The 16628-nt window shown below is 34.8% G+C and overlaps 1 protein-coding gene across 1 annotated transcript in view; it reads right to left on the reverse strand.

Annotated features, from left to right (window-relative positions):
• NBEA (neurobeachin) overlaps positions 1-16628 on the reverse strand; it is a 640668-nt gene that overhangs the window by 89760 nt on the left and 534280 nt on the right. The window contains 1 exon segment of the mRNA XM_007464249.1: positions 14340-14452. Coding sequence (XP_007464311.1) covers positions 14340-14452 — 113 coding nt within the window.

Here is a 16628-nt window from a genome sequence, read left to right on the forward strand (position 1 = left end):
TGGAACAGATATATATATATATATATATATATATATATATATATATATAGAATAAAATAGGTAAAAATGAACAACAAAAATTATTTAAATAAAAAATACTTATTGGGTAAATGGTACTATATGAGACACTAAAAGGACTCTAGAGAATATAAAATCTGAGCATAGAGTTGATTTCAGTAAATAAATAAAACATAAATGTGGATTCACCTGAGGTATGGTCAATGCCATTAAAATAGATTAGAAATTATAAGAATAAAAAGGGTTTTCAAGGGAAAATCAGAGGTCCAAATAAATCAATATTGATAAAACTGAATTCTAGTATATCAAAAAAACTTGAAAATGCTTATGATATTCATGGCATTAGGATTCTATTTATACATTAAAAAATGTTCAAGAGGTCACTGTTGTTGCTACAACTGCTAATAATACTATGTATAAGATAATGTCTTCACATCCATTTTCTGGATTGATTTTCAAAAATCTCTGAGGTGGACACAGCATTCCATCACGAACCTGATTTCATGACAAGGAAACGGGTGCCTGGGTCTCTACTCTTTCCACAACACTGCATTGCTTTTTCATTGCTAAATATGAAATTCTGATCCTGATGTCATTTTTCTTTTCTTCTATAGCTGCCTATGAGATTCCTCATCCATCACGGATCCTCAGAAATGGAACGAACCTTACAGGCCTAGTAATCCAACTCCTTTACATTATAGATGAAGACAATGAAGAAAAGTCAAATCAAGATCCCATTGCTGGCTGATTGCTGTACATTTTACAGAACCAGCTGAAGCTTTGTGCTAGACAGCTTGAAGCTGGGTACAGCTGACGGATTTGTTTGGCTTCTGAGTATTGCTTTTATTATTAGCTCAACACTCAACACATCTGAGCTTCTAACATATCTAGGTTATCTTGTTATCTTTCATTCTAATAACTGAGGGCTTGGAAATCCTTAGAAGCAGCTTCAAGAATTCTTGCCTTTCTTGTTTTGTCACTCATGAGCTACATAATATCATTCTTAAAATTCTAGGTTATGACAAAATAGAAATCATACCTATAGACCCTTCTGTGCTCAAGTGAATTCCCTGCCTCTCTCTTATCTGACCGGGGAGTTCCAAATCATTCTTCCGGAAGCAGCTCAAATTTCATCTGTGAAGCCCTACATGTTACCATCTGGTAACAGTTAGGCAAGTTTATAACTTCTTTTACCCAGAAGATAAGCTCTTCAAGGGAATGCCCTATGTTTTATTCATCCCTGCACCCTCAGCACCTAATACAGTACCCTGGCTCTTTTTAGATGCATCATATATCCTGAATGAATAAAGACAAATTGATCTGATTGTACAATACTTTAGATTTCCATATAGAAAGTTTAGACAAAACTTTTAGGCATAATCAAAAGACAACATATAGTGAAAATATTTATAGCACATATGATAAAAAGCTAGTTTCCTTTAAAAAAAAGAACTCTTAAAACTCAGTAAAAACCAAGGAATGCTCCAATTAAATGAGCAAATGAGATGAACAGGCAATTCACAGAAAAATGAATGAAATGTATGTAGGAAAAGTATCACCAGCTCATACAATGTAATGGTATCTCTTCTTTTTCTATTCAGCATCCATTATTCCTTCTTCCTCTGTGAACCACTCCTTCCCTATTCTTGGTCTACCTGGTTCAGATGGGCTGACTCTATTACCAGACCTTTTGGGTAGTCATGTGATCCAGACCTGTTAATCGGCATATTCTATCTATATGGCCAGTAAGATTGGTACAGAAATGAGCACATGATTCAAGTTATTCCAATGAAACTTTGCTGAGACTACCTGGAAAAGAAGGATTTTCTGTTTCTGGTGGGGTTACAAAGGCATCACTGCTATAACACACAGAAGCCGGACTGAGAATGATGCCAATGCGGAAAAGTAACAGATATGTTGCATCCCACAACACTGTGAAGCCCCTGGATCTAGTTTACCTGAACTCTGTATTTCTCAGTGATATAAACCAAAACAACTTTATATTTTAAAGTCAGTTTAAGTTGATTTTCTATTACTTGGAACCAAAGATCAGAAGTACACTGGCAATACTTAAAATGTCAAACAAAAATTATTTTTACTCATTAGGTTGTCAAAAATTATTGTTTCGTAATACTCATTGGCCAGGGTGTAACAAACATGATATCTCATAATATGGTTGGTAGGAATATAATTGGTATAAATTTCTTGTGGGGAAAACTGGTAATATTTTAAAAAATATGCACATGCTTTGTTTGGATCTAGTAATTCCACTCTGAGGAATTTATAATATGGAGAGAATAAGATGCAGGATAGTTTTCACAGAATTGCTTGAAATGGCAAAAAAACAAGCAAACTAAAACTGGAAGTAGTCTAAATTTCCAAGAAAGGATTAGTTACATGATGACACACCCACACTGCTGTATATTATGCAGCTAATCAAAAAGGCTGATTAGAAAAAATTCCAAGATACATTAATTCAATAAATATTGAGTGCCTACTATGTGTCAGAAATTATGCCTATAATTATACCCTAAAATAAGATAAACAAGGTCGCTGTTCTCATGAAGTTTGCATTTAAATGTAGGTGTGTGTCTGTGCATTTAAGAGAATGTGTGTGCATGGGTGTGTGTATGCTTCTGTCTGTCTGTAGAGACAGAGACAGACAAAATATAAATAAGCAATTTGGTAAATGAGAAACTATCAGCGATAAGTGCTCTGTTGACAATGAAAACAGAGTAATAGGATAGCAGCTACTGTGTGGAAAGGGAAGGCATCTCTCAAGAACCCCTGAGCAGGGACATGAATGACCAGAAGAAGCCAGTCATAAGAAATTTTGGGGTGAGAGAATTCAAGACGGAGGAAGAGCTAGTGCAAAGGCTCAGAGGGGGGCGTGATGGTGTGTTCAAGGAACAGAAAGAAAAGCAGTGTGACTAAAGCGTAATAGACGAGAGGAAGAGTTTATGAAATGAGGTGAGAAAGTGGGTAGAGGCATATCATACGGCTTTGTAGACCAGAGTGATGAAACGTATTTTATGGTAAGTGCAGTGGAAAGTCACTGAATGGTTTTAAGCAGGAGAGAAACAAGATTTGAGTTAGGCTTTACAAACGTACCTCCTATGGTTCTGTGGAGAATGGATGAGAGATAATATTAAATTATCATGACTAGTACTAGGATTGAAAAAAGCCAGTTGCAAGACCAGCATCATTTAGCATTATCAATGTTTCTGTAAAAATCCTATATAGTGTATATGTAATATATTTTTGCTTAAATATTCAGAGAAAAAATTTTTGCAGAATATACATGAAACTATAATAATAGTTTCCTCTGGGGAGTGAGAATAGTGGAAATCTTTAGTTTTCCATTACCTTTTTTTACTATTTGGTTTATCCCATGTATAGAATTTTAGATGGATTTTTAAATTATATGACCCAGGAATATCTTTCAAATGTGAACATTTTAACTTTCATAAATTTTAATAAGTTATGGTAACTTTATATTTTAGCTAGCAAACAATAAATATCATATATTTCCAAATATAAATTCCTGTTATCAATCTCACTGATATTTGAGTTGCCATATATCAAACGTTTAAAATAAGTTAAATGACAACATGAGGTAAAAAAGACAAATGCAGAAGCTGAGATATTCTACAGGAGGGCCGGCATGGTTTCTTTAATAAGTCACTATCATGAAAATAAAAGGGTAGTTGTTAGAAACTATTCTAACCTAAAAGACATTTAAGAGACATAAGAATCAAACACACTATGTGGTCATGGGACTTATACAGCAAAGGAAACCATTGACAAAATGAAAAGATAACCTAAGGAATGGGAGAAAATGTTTGCAACTGATATGACCGAGGGGTTAATACTCAATGTATACAAAAAGCTCATACAATTCAATATTAAAACAAATAACCCAATTAAAAAACAGGCAAAAGACCTGAATAGAGATTTTTTCCAAAAAAACACATACAGATGGCCAGCAGGAACATGAAAAGACGCTCAACGTCATTAATCATCAGAGAAATATGAATCAAAACCAAAATGAGGGACTTCCCCAGTGGTGCAGTGGTTAAGAATCTGCCTGCCGATGTAGGGGACACGGGTTCGAGCCCTGGTCTGGGAAGATCCCACACACCGCGGAGCACATAAGCCCGTGCACCACAACTACTGAGCCTGCGCTCCAGAGCCTGCGAGCTGCAACTACTGAAGCCCACGTGCCACAACTACTGAAGCCCGTGCACCTAGAGCCCGTGCTCTGCAGCAAGAGAAGCCACTGCAATGAGAAGCCCGCACACTGCAACTAAGCCCCCGCTTACTGCAGCTAGAGAAAGCCTGCGGGCAGCAACAAAGACCCAAAGTAGCCAAAAATATATAAATAAATAATCAATTAATTTTAAAAAAGAAAAAAACCACAGTGAGATATTACCTCACAGCTATCAGAATGGCCATCAACAAAAAGACCACACACATAATAATTATTGGTGATGATGTGGAGAAAAGGGAACCCTCGTGCACTGTTGGTGGGAATGTAAATTGATACAGCCACTATGGAGAACAGTATGGAGGTTCCTCAAAAAACTAAAAATAGAACTAACATACGATCTAGCAATTCTACTTCTGGGTAGAATTTGAAGAAAACAAAAACACTAATTCAAAAAGATACATGTACTTCAATGTTCATAGGAGCACTATTTGTAATAGTCAAGATATGAAAGCAACCTAAGTGGTCCACCAAGAGATGAATGGATAAACAGGATGTGAGATATATATATATATATACTCACACACATATACATATATACATATATATCGCATATATATACACACACATATACATACACATATATATATCACATATATATATACACACACATATATACATATATATCACACACACACACACACACACACACACACACACACACACATATATATATATACATACACACACACTCACGCAATAAAATACTACTCAGCCATAAAAAGAATGAAAATTTCATCATTTGCAACAACATGGATGAACCTGGAGGGTATTACGCTTAGTGAAATAAGTCAGACAGAAAAAGACAAATATTGTATAATATCACTTATATGTGGAATCTGAAAAATAAAACAAATGAATAAAACACAACAGAAGCAGACTTATAGACATAAAGAACAAATTAGTGGTTACCAGTAAGGAGAGGGAAGGGGGGAGGAACAAAATAGGAGTAGGGGATTAAGAGGTATAAAAGAAATAAACTACAAGGATATATTGTACAGCACAGAGAATATAGCAGTATTTTATAATAACTTTAAATGGAATTAATCTGTAAAAATTTTGAATCACAATTTGTACATCTACAACTAATATAATATTGTATATCAACTATACTTTAATTTTAAAAAGGACAAGAAAAAATAAATTGCTTATTTCCAAAAAAATGTACTGTGTGGTCCTTGACTGAATCCTGGCTTGAACAAACCAATTTTTTAAAGACGTATGGTAGGCAACTGGGAAAACCTGATTATGGGCACAGTGTTACACAATATTAGGGAATTACCATAAGTTCTGTTAGGTGTGATGATGGTATTCTGGTAAGGTAGGAAAATGTATTTTTCATACTAAAGGATTTAGGGATAAAGTATGATATCTTTAATTCACCTTAAAGCACTTCAGTAAAACAACAAAAAAAAGCTAAAATGTTAGTAATTGTAACATCTAGGCACTGGGTAAATGGGCATTAATTACTGTTGGTACTTTTCTTTTGAAAAACTTTATAATAAAAAGTCAAAATAACATAAAAATTGAATGTAAAAACAAAGAAAAATCTTTCAAATTCAAATTTTAAAACATATGGTGCTTATGTTTTAGGTTGTTTTTATTGATAAGAATCCTTTTAATTTGGAAATTTATGTTTGTAAAATGTGTGAAAATTTTGTTCTCTGAAATAGATTAAATCTCCCCTTTGCAATTTTATGCACACTATTAATTTGCTTAACATGGCCTTTCATCATCAGGTGAACTTCAGCTAATCACAACACAGTTTCTACATACATTCTTAAGAAATGGAGCCTGAAGTAATGAAGCATTAATAAAAGGAAGCGTAGGAATTATATTTTGTTGGCTATAATTGAGTGTATTTCTTTTAATACTTTTTCATAGGATGAATAAACACAATTAATTATAATATGAAGAAAGACAAACTTTGAGGCGAAGTTGCATTTTGATTAGCAAAATTTATGAGCACGTTAGTAGGTATGTCAGTTCCACATAGAACCAAAATCTCTGGAGAGGTAGAGTGGCTCACTCCACGCATTTCTGTTGCCTCTGCTCATATCTGACATGACTGTCCTTAGTGTAGGGCGTTTAGGAAAGGTGGAGGGCACCTAGGAGATAACTTAATCACTAGGCTTTTTTTAAAAAAAAAGTATATTCTACCTAATGATTGTAGAGAAATAATAGGTAAGAAATGAAAGGAAATAGAACCTATGTAACTAGTGCAATTCATCATAGGGTTGTGGGGATAAAATGAGAAAATCTATGTACAATGCTTAACATGATGCCTCGCATGTAATAATACATGTCAAGTGTTGGCTATTATTGTTATCATTATCCCAGAAAAATTCCTAAGAAAATTAGTTTTAAATATCTTAGTGAAAAGTAACCATTTTTACATAGAAACAATGGAGGTATAAATAAAAAAGTATATTTACAAAAAAACAATGGAGGTATAAATAAAATAAAGTATCTTAAATCTTCATTTGTCAGTTCTAAAAGCTTTCTAAGTATTAAGTAGTAGGATAATGATAAGCCTATAAATTAGTTTCAAGATCATCACTGCTGAATATTCCGCTTCAGCTGGGAAGCAAGGTTAAAGGAAACTGACTTTGGTCTAATTTTGCCACAATGATGCTATATTTTAGATGTGACATGTGGAGGGTAAAACAAAAGCATACAGGGCAGGCTCCCTTTTCCCTTCTATAGTAAACTAAAAATGACTGTAAACTCTTCAGGGTATGGGCCAGTTCTTACTGTCTTTTTGTCTCCAGTGACTGGCACAGAGTAGCTGTGCAATAAATGCTTGTGTAATGAAAGAATAAGTGAGTGAATAAAATTATTAATTTAAATAAATCCAATTTTAAAATTGCTGCCCTTTTGCATATCCCCCCTTGCAAATTATGCCCTCAGCTTGGATTATTCCATGAGTTTAAAACAGTATCCAGATTTTGCCAATTCATACCTTGTCTCAAAATAGCACTTATCCTTCAGCATTGCAATAGAAGCCAGCCTAACAAAAACGATTTCCAAGTTGGGTTCTATGTTAAGGAGACCGTCAACATATAGTTAGAAAAAAATTCATATTTGGCAGTAGGTTTTTTGGCAGATGGTATATAATTAAATTTACACGTTCACATTTTTGTCTTCTAATAAGTTTTATATCATCAGAGTCAGCTACCAATACACTGAGTAGTTTTGCCCATTCTTCATGTTTAGTTGTTAAAACTAAAGCATTAGGTAAATTATATACTAAAGCAAATAAAACTAACTTCATTTTAGATATTGTTAATTTATGATGAGAAAGAAAGGTAAAATGACTGTAGAAACTTGCATCACATTGCCGAGTTGAGGTAAACCCTTTTCTACGTGGTATGTAGGCGTTTGGCAGTATCAAGGGTGGACAGTTGAGAGTATTCACACTTCAGTGCATCCATTTGCATTATCACATTTCCAAGCCTCAAGGCATTATCACTTCCTTTTTTTAAGTGGCATAATAATTTGGGAAAATGGTTATGCTTATCATCATCTGTCAGTCAAACAACTCCTGTGTTAACAAAACATATTTTTTCCACTCAGTGAATGGGTGTGTGTGTGTGATGTCCTACGCTCATGTCAATATTAGTAAGACTTGGCTTTGTGATGAAACTATTTCACTTATCAGAGGGCATGACTGGGAAATAGGAAAATTCCATTTACACTTTAATGAGCAAGGGGCTGTGCTACATGTCAAAGTCACGAAACCACTGTAATTTCAGAGTAAAGTTCATATGAGCGTATGTAAATAACTGAAGCAGTAGCATATATCATGTTTTAAGATAGATTTCACCACAAAATCACATCTCCATAAGGAAAGCCTGCATAAATTGGGGGAAAAATCTCTACACCCACTGGTGGTTGAGTACTGAAAAGATAAGTCAATGACAGATTGTTTCATTAGCTGTCCAGCATGTCAAACAATACATATGACCTCTAACCTGTACATGTAGTGAATAAAACTTGAACTTGTGATGTCTAATCAAATGAGGGGTCTAATAAATTTTACTGATAAGGAAATTTCATTGCTCCTATGCTCTTCAACTGTTCAGTTAAATGGGCGAAGGAAGGAGTAAGAATGTTATAAATATAATAAAATATTTCATCTAAATAAATTGCATCTAAATAAATATTTCATCTCCAGTTTCAATAAATGTTTAATTTAACTTCAATAATTTGGTGTTTAAGATTTTGGTAACTTGGAAATTTAAAGAGATGAAAAAGCAATTATTTATTGCATGAAAATTATTTTATATTTTATTAAAAGTTGTTGCTTTTAATTTTATTAAAACAAAATTAAATTGATCTTTTTCACTAGATTTTTTTCAATCACACCAAAGATGGTGAACTGTCAACTGACAATTACGGAACTTTGTTTTGTAGCCCCCAGTCACTGAATGCCACTGTGTGCTGGACATTATACTAGGTGCCTTACCTCCATTCGGCACAACAAGTCTATTTTGTAAATACTATTGTGTTCAATTTAAAGAAGAGGAAACAGAAGTTCAGAGAGCTTAGGAAACATGCCTAAGTCTGTATAGCAGGTGAGAGAGCTACATTTGAACAGAGCTGACATTCTTTTCATGTTCTGTTTACTACCTCTCCTTTTTTTCCTCTCAATTTTAATAGATACACATAAAGGAAAACAGAAAAGGTTTGATAATTCTAGGATTAACCTTTCCCAGCATCCAATACAGAGAACAGAAACCTCCAGGATTCACCTTCCTCTGTAACTGAGAGCTGAATGCTTGCTGTAGCCCTGACTGTAGCAGGGACTTTGTGAAGAGCAAGAAAGCCATCTCCATCTCATATCGACATCCTGTCCATGGCATCAAAGTCCTGGGGAAAGTATGTCTGGGGTAGAGACATTATCTTTATTTACTTTGTTTCTCATTTTCTGCATAATACTATAAAAATATTGCTACTAATTTTTCCAACATGCTTTTGTTAAGTATTACATGCTGCTTAAAATGAAATAGAAAGCCATTGCTTTGTCAGTATTGTCAGAACGTTTTGGGGAAATACGTAAGAAATGCATGTAACGGTTGAATTACGGACCTAGACCAGATATGGGAAGAAATAGATCCAGGAGTAGCTACATGTTTAAAACCTTTATGTACCCCTCTCATTGGCTTCAGTGAAGCATTCAGGATTCCTCAAGAGATAGCTCCTTCCTTTGCACTGAGGGTGGATCTGGGTTTTATGAGACAAGCAATTTGTAGGAGAGGGGTTCTTTAAGAAAATGAGCATAAAACTATGAACATAAAATTAGGGGCAAGGGATAAAAAGAAGCCCCTGAAACTTGAGGGGCTTTGAAGTTTAAGCCTGATTAGCTTAATTTATTATGGTAAATTTATCTCTGACTCCATTGAATGTCATATATTATAATTATATATATGTAATAAACAACCTACTCCCTATTGGTTTTTTCCCTTTATAACCAATGAACATTCCTTGACGGTCAGGACTCTAAAGTCCTCTTAGCACCTTGCAAAGTTCCTTTTACATAGTAGCTATGTGTATACAAACCTGTAATTTATTTGCTATTATCTAGATTATAGGAACTATGAAGAAGAAACTTTCAGATACAGTATATTTGACACTTTATAATAGTGAGTTGTTTGTTGCTCACCAACTAACCCCCGTTTCTTTCGGAAACAGGAATCCAAATTTCCTCCGGTCAACTCTTTAGCCTAGTGCATGAGAAGACATTTTCTGGGATTTCTGGGAAAGGAAAATTTCTTTTGTCTTCCATGTGAGCTACTTGGTGAGATGCTCCCTCTTTCTTTGGATAGTATGATGTGAGGTCTGGAACTGTTGCAGCCATTTTGCTCCTAAAAGGGGATTGCTTGGAGCTACTGGAGGCCATCCAGCAGAGGGTGAGTATGAAGTCCACAGATGGGAAGGCAGAGAAGAACAATGGAAAGAACACTGCTTGGTGGCATTATCTGCATCACCGGAAATAAATCTGACTGAAAACTAAACCTTCCTCTGAATTTTTTAGTTGTGAGAACCAATGATATTGATTTATTGTTCAAGCCAATTGCTTAAGCTGGGTTGTCTGAAATATTCATTCAAAAGTCCTGATATAACTAGAATTCATAAAGCCAATTTAATGCAGAGTTATAAAGAAAGAGAAGAAATTTTCAATTTGTTTAGGATTATACATTTCTTAACTTCTTAACTTTTATGCAGTAAAGAATATAAAAATTATTTGGGGCTCCAAATGTTGTTTACTAAGACAAATTCTAGAATTACTCACTGATAGGAATTATTACTTGGGTCCTAATCTCTGTTTAGGAAAAACTTCTTTTGTTATTGGAGATCTTTTAGAATGTTTCTGGTTAATAACATCATTAAAATATTCCAAATCTTCCTTGAGTTTCTGAAGATTACCAAACTCTCCATTAAAAATTTCATTTGTAGTACTGGCTGTAACTACAAGAATTTCATGTGCTTCTCAATGGTCATCTCTTCTCTATCATAATATTGCATTATTAGTGGTTCTTCCTTCCAGTTATTATATTTCAAATGTCATTTTCCCCATTAGGCATATAATATGATATATTTTCATACATTAGAAACTTGTTTATTAATGATTTTTACCAGGACAGTCTCGGGTTTCTAGCCCATTTGTAAGAAGTTCCTATTAAGAAATTCAATGAAGCATGGGAACAATGCAAGAGTAATTTATTAACACATCAAGAGGCTTTAATTTGCTACCATTTTCCTATCATGTTATTCTGACAGAAAATAAAGAACAAATTGCTAAAGCATGGAACATAGTAGAATTGGAAGAAAAGCTATCTATCTTTAGAGAACCACGGGTTCAAATGTTCACAACATGAAGGACTCTATGTTTGCAAAAGCACAGTTAGTATTCACGTTGCCTAATTTATTTAGGCTGTCTGTTTACCTCTTCTATTTATCTAACACTAAACAAAATTAGGAGAGCACATGTGGGTCAGAAAGGGAAAAGTTCTGCCAAAAGGCATACAGATTAAATAGATCAGCTTTAAAAACCTGAAGAATGTTTACATATTCTAGTTACTTTAGAAACAGTGACTTCCTCATTTAATTTATCTCATTTTTTCTACATGAATAAACTAAAAATCTATAATTACTAGCAAATATTTTACCATATGCCTTATATAATCTATATTAATCATAATGAAGGCCATATTTTCTTTGGTTGGGTTAGTGTTTCAAGAACATTTGAGTCCAAATGTCTTAGTGTACTTGAGCTTGCATTTTCCAGTCTGCTACAGTCCCCACTATACCTACTGTCATAATGTAGGTCTCCCAGATTTCTGGTAACTATCTGAGTTTTCGTCTCAGCTCTGGACTGGACTTTTTCCAGGATGGCTCAGATATGTTTGTTTCATTAACTCCTGTACACTCTTTTTCCTAGTACAGTGCTTGACATACAACAGCAAGTGTGTGATAAATATTTGTTGACTGAATGAATGACTGAAAGAATGAACACATAAATGGAGGAAGAACGGAACTTTGGTCTGTAAGCTTCCTTTCACCACGATATCCCAGTTGATTTCAAAGAAAAAGGACCTTCTTCCCTGTTCTACAAATAATCTAAAATAGCTACAGTGGTAGTTAGCTTATGAGATTTTAAGACTACATATCATGCTACCTGAGAATCTACACTATACATGTTATTGTGTGTATATATATATATATATATATATATATATATATATATATATATATATATATATATATATATATATATAGTAGTGTCTAATACATAGTGCCTATTGAATTAATGTTAAATAAAACACATGGAGATAAGATTTTGTTAAAGAACTAGTTTAACAGTTTTCACCTTCATATTGATAAGTTAGTTTGGTTTCTTTTTACACCCAAAGATTACACCTCAACCTTAGCAATTCATGTAAAAAATTCATACCATTCTAATTCCATTACAGATATAGCAGCATATATTTATGATCATTATTTAAAATTTGAAACACAATTCAAAGTATATAGCATATAGATGATTTACTGCATTATATTTATATTCATAGCTAATGTTGATATGCTAGGTACTCTTCTAAGTTTTTTATACTTATTAACTCATCAAATCCTCACAACAACCCTACTATTATTGTCGCCATTATACAGGTGAGGAAACTAAGGCAAAGAGAAGTGAAATAGTTGTCTAAGGCCCCAAAGTGAGTAAGTGGCAGAATTAGGATCTAAACCCAGGCAGTCTAGCTCCAGAGTTCTTGTTCCTAACTGCTATTTATTGCCTTTCATGTAGTTCTCTATAAATATAGTACATTCTTATTTAATTTTTGAAGAAAATGATTTTATCTTATTTAATTTTTAATTTTATAATATATTTATATAATATAATTTATATATTATAATTTATAATAAAAATTTATATATTATAATTTATAATATAATTATAATATAATTATATTATTATATAAAATAAGAATAATTTTAATCTTATTTAATTTTGCTTCCAGAGGGCAAGCCTTATGAATTACAGTGCTTATATCTACCTAAGCCTGAACACTTATTTGCACATAGTAAATGGTTAAAGATTTTTGTTCAGTTCAAATAACTGTTCACTGGAACAATTACTATATTTGCAACCATATTGCAATTCAATTGCTAGCATTTTTTTTTTTTTTTTAACCTGCGGTGTGACTCTCAGTAAGATGTTGGCTAATTGATTCCTTAGGTCCCTTGAGTATCTATAATAGCATAGCTAAAATTAGCAATGAGCTAGCAAGTTTGATAAGGCAGTCACATAAAATATAAGAAATAGTGAGTGAATGACAGAGAAGAACATGCAAAAATTAGTATACAGCCTTCAAAAACAGGCTAAGAAATATTCCACGTGTAATAATAGCTCATATTCATGAAGTGCTTCTATGTTCCAAGTACTATGTTACATTCTTTAAATGCACATGTCATTTGACCTTCACAACTGTATGAGGTAGGACAGTATTATTCTCGTATTACAAATGGGGAGATTGAGGCTAAAAGAGAGTGGCTTCTGGTCACACAGCTAGTAAGCAGTGGCATAGAGAACTTCAACTTAGGTGGGTCTAGTTTTCAAAGGCAAGAAAAAAGGCAAGAGGTGTGCTGAGTTAAAGACCATTTGTGGGATTAATTTTAAATTGCTTGCATTTCATGCTTCCCTGCCTTGCAGAACTTCTGCTGTCCTTGTTCATGAGCTCCTCAACTCTCCCCCAACCAAAAGCAAATGTATACGCGTGTGCCTATGTGCCTTTCGTGCTGCTGTGGCATGCTAAACCAGACAACTAAGAAGAATAGAAAAGGGAATGAAATTCAGAGTGAATGGCCTGAGGCTTAATATGGCTAAAGTATTGATATAAACTTTAGGGCTTGGCTCTGGTATTAGCTGAGGCTAGAGAAAAGCTTTTGGGCCTTAGTATCTAGTTCTTCACTGAATCTCAAAGAGTTTAGTACCCCACTTAAGTTTCTTCTCAACAAATGAGGCGAACTAACCAAAAATTCGCTTCTTAGCCTTATCACCCAGCTTGCATTTTTTTCTTGCCATTTTTGGGCCAAATCTTCGCTCTTTCATCTTAACAGACCCTTGATAAATTATTGTGCCCTACTTTCTTTCCAGTATCAAGCTCCCCTACAGTATGTGGGTATGTATTATGGTCAAGATAACCTGTCTTATCACCTAAGGAATACACCACAGAAATTACTGGCCAAATTTTGTACTAATTTCAAGTTTCTCGCCTTGACCTTTAAAACCTAGGATATCTGAACAACCTCTTCTTACATATGCTCTTTCTCAAATATCCATTTCATTTTGCCATACTAGTACTGATTTATCTTCTTGTAGCTTAATTCCTATGCTAAGCATTGATGAAATTTAGATGCTGACTATAAAAAGAGAAGACATTCAGGTTTACTTTCTTACAAACATTAATTGAACATATATACTCTGGTAGAAATGCTTTTAGAATATAGCCTTACGAAGAAAACTGACTTCTATATACTTAAAAGTTACCTTTGATAGATCCCTGAAGTTTCCTGGAAGAGTCAAATCCAATTCTTCTGATTCATAGTTTGTTAATACCCACGGAAACACGGGGTATTGGTTCAGATCATTATATGTCCGTCCTAGTAAAGAAAAAGATAAATGAAAATCTGTATACACTAATTGCTTATGAAAGTGTTCCTGTCCTTCTAATAGATGAGGCAACTATTGCATTGCAGAAGAAAAGTAACTCTTTTGTTTACTGAACTATGCCTTTATTCAATTAAGAAGCGAGTAACTAGAATTACTTTTTTATAATGTAACTTGTGGTAGTGATTGCTAGCTGTTCGTCATAATCAATTTCTCTCCTTCCTGGGCTAGACCACATTTCTCAGGCTCCCTTATTAGTAGCTATGGCTGTGAGACTTAGTTCTAATCTACAGAATGTGAGCAGAGATGGTATCTGCTACTTTCAGGCTTGGTCCGCTGCAACTTGTTGCATGGGTGCTCCATGCTCCATCTCTCTTCTGCTGACTATGATGAAGATGCTATTGCCACCCTGGAAGCAGAGCCTGATAAGCTGGGGTCCCTGAAAGTGATCATGGAGGAGGTCACCTGCTGGTCTGCACACTTGAAGATTATGTGATGGTGTTCTACTATAACGAGTACATATCCAGAATTCTATTGCCAGTATACAGCATACTACATTGTGCTTCTATTAAGAATCAATGTAGAGAATTTGCAAGTTAACAGAAGTACCCTGAAGCCAGTACGAAAAAGCACTGAGGCAGATGTTATGCACATTTTTTTCACTCCCTTCAGTTCATGAATTTTCTTTTCGTATTATGTTGTTTCACTTTAGTGGAGAGCTGCTGAATGTTAGGCTGAATTTTTTTTTTTTTTTTTGCGGTACGCGGGCCTCTCACTGCTGTGGCCTCTCCCGTTGCGGAGCACAGGCTCCGGACGCGCAGGCTCAGCGGCCATGGCTCACGGGCCCAGCCGCTCCGCGGCATGTGGGATCTTCCTGGACCGGGGCATGAACCCATGTCTCCTGCATCGGCAGGCGGACTCTCAACCACTGCGCCACCAGGGAAGCCCTAGGCTGAATTTTGTTTGTTGGTTTTCGTTAGTTTTTGACAGAATGACTTAAGCATTTTAGGTAGGACCCTGAAGCCCGTGGGACCATGGCAAAGCTTAGGGAGAGCACAGGGCTGGCTTACCCTGATAAACTGACACTGAATAACATATGATCAGGTGAAATTAAGAGGAGCAGTATTAAAGAAACAGGGTCCAAAGAAAACTTCCGTTGGACAAGACTGTTTTTTTGTAAAAATGCATTATGAACTGATCACTGGACTTTCTAAATTTCCATTCAAATCCATACAAAATAGCAATTTCCCTGTTATTAGTGATATGATTTCATTTTGTGCTCCTTGTTGCACACTGTGTTAGCATAACAGTAGGACAGATATGCATACATTATCTTATTCGTCATCAAGAACTGAACTGAAATGATACCTACCTCTTGTAGCAACTGGTAAATGTGACTGTGAAATTAAAAAAAACAAAACAAAAAAACCCCCATAATCTGAGGAAGAACTAAATCTACTACTATTATAAGCATGAAATCAAATTAATTAATTCACTCAGTAAACATTTTATTCGGTGACTATTTTATCTGTTTCTTATATGAATCTCTGCATTTTACAACACAATTACTTATTGTTTTAAATATGTAAACTAATGTGGGTGTATATTATAAATGTAGGCAATTGATAGAAAGCAGAATGTTGCTTCCACTCTGCATTTCCTGGAGCAAGGTGAGAGTAAGGTTAGGGCTTCCTCTTTGTTCTCTGCCACAGCACTGTTGCAGATGTGTTCTAGCTAATACTTGTCTGCCTCTCCACTAGTCCATAAACTCCAGAATGTAGGGTTTGAGTTAAAAAAAAAAAAAAAAGCCTCTGTATATTGGCATATTTTATTTGTCCGATAGATATTTGTTGAAAGAACGAATGCATATGTGATAAAAATGCGATAAAATGAGAGCCCAATTTTAAAAGATGAACAAACCATAAGCCAAATAAAAAAGGAAAATTGCAGGATAGTCTTGTTGGAGGAAGAGGACTATGCCAAGGCACAGAAGTACACGTGAGAGAGCGGCCTTGTGAATGTGCGTGTTAAACCACCAGACGGAAATATCTGTGGCCGACGAATGCACCTGCTTTATGTTTGTAAGTCTACTGTGATGAAAAATAGTGATGAGGGCTTCCCTGGTGGCACAGTGGTTGAGAGTCCGCCTGCCGATGCAGGGGACACGGG

This window comes from Lipotes vexillifer, unplaced genomic scaffold (assembly GCF_000442215.2).
Source record: "Lipotes vexillifer unplaced genomic scaffold, Lipotes_vexillifer_v1.1 scaffold120, whole genome shotgun sequence".
Taxonomy (NCBI): domain Eukaryota; kingdom Metazoa; phylum Chordata; class Mammalia; order Artiodactyla; family Lipotidae; genus Lipotes; species Lipotes vexillifer.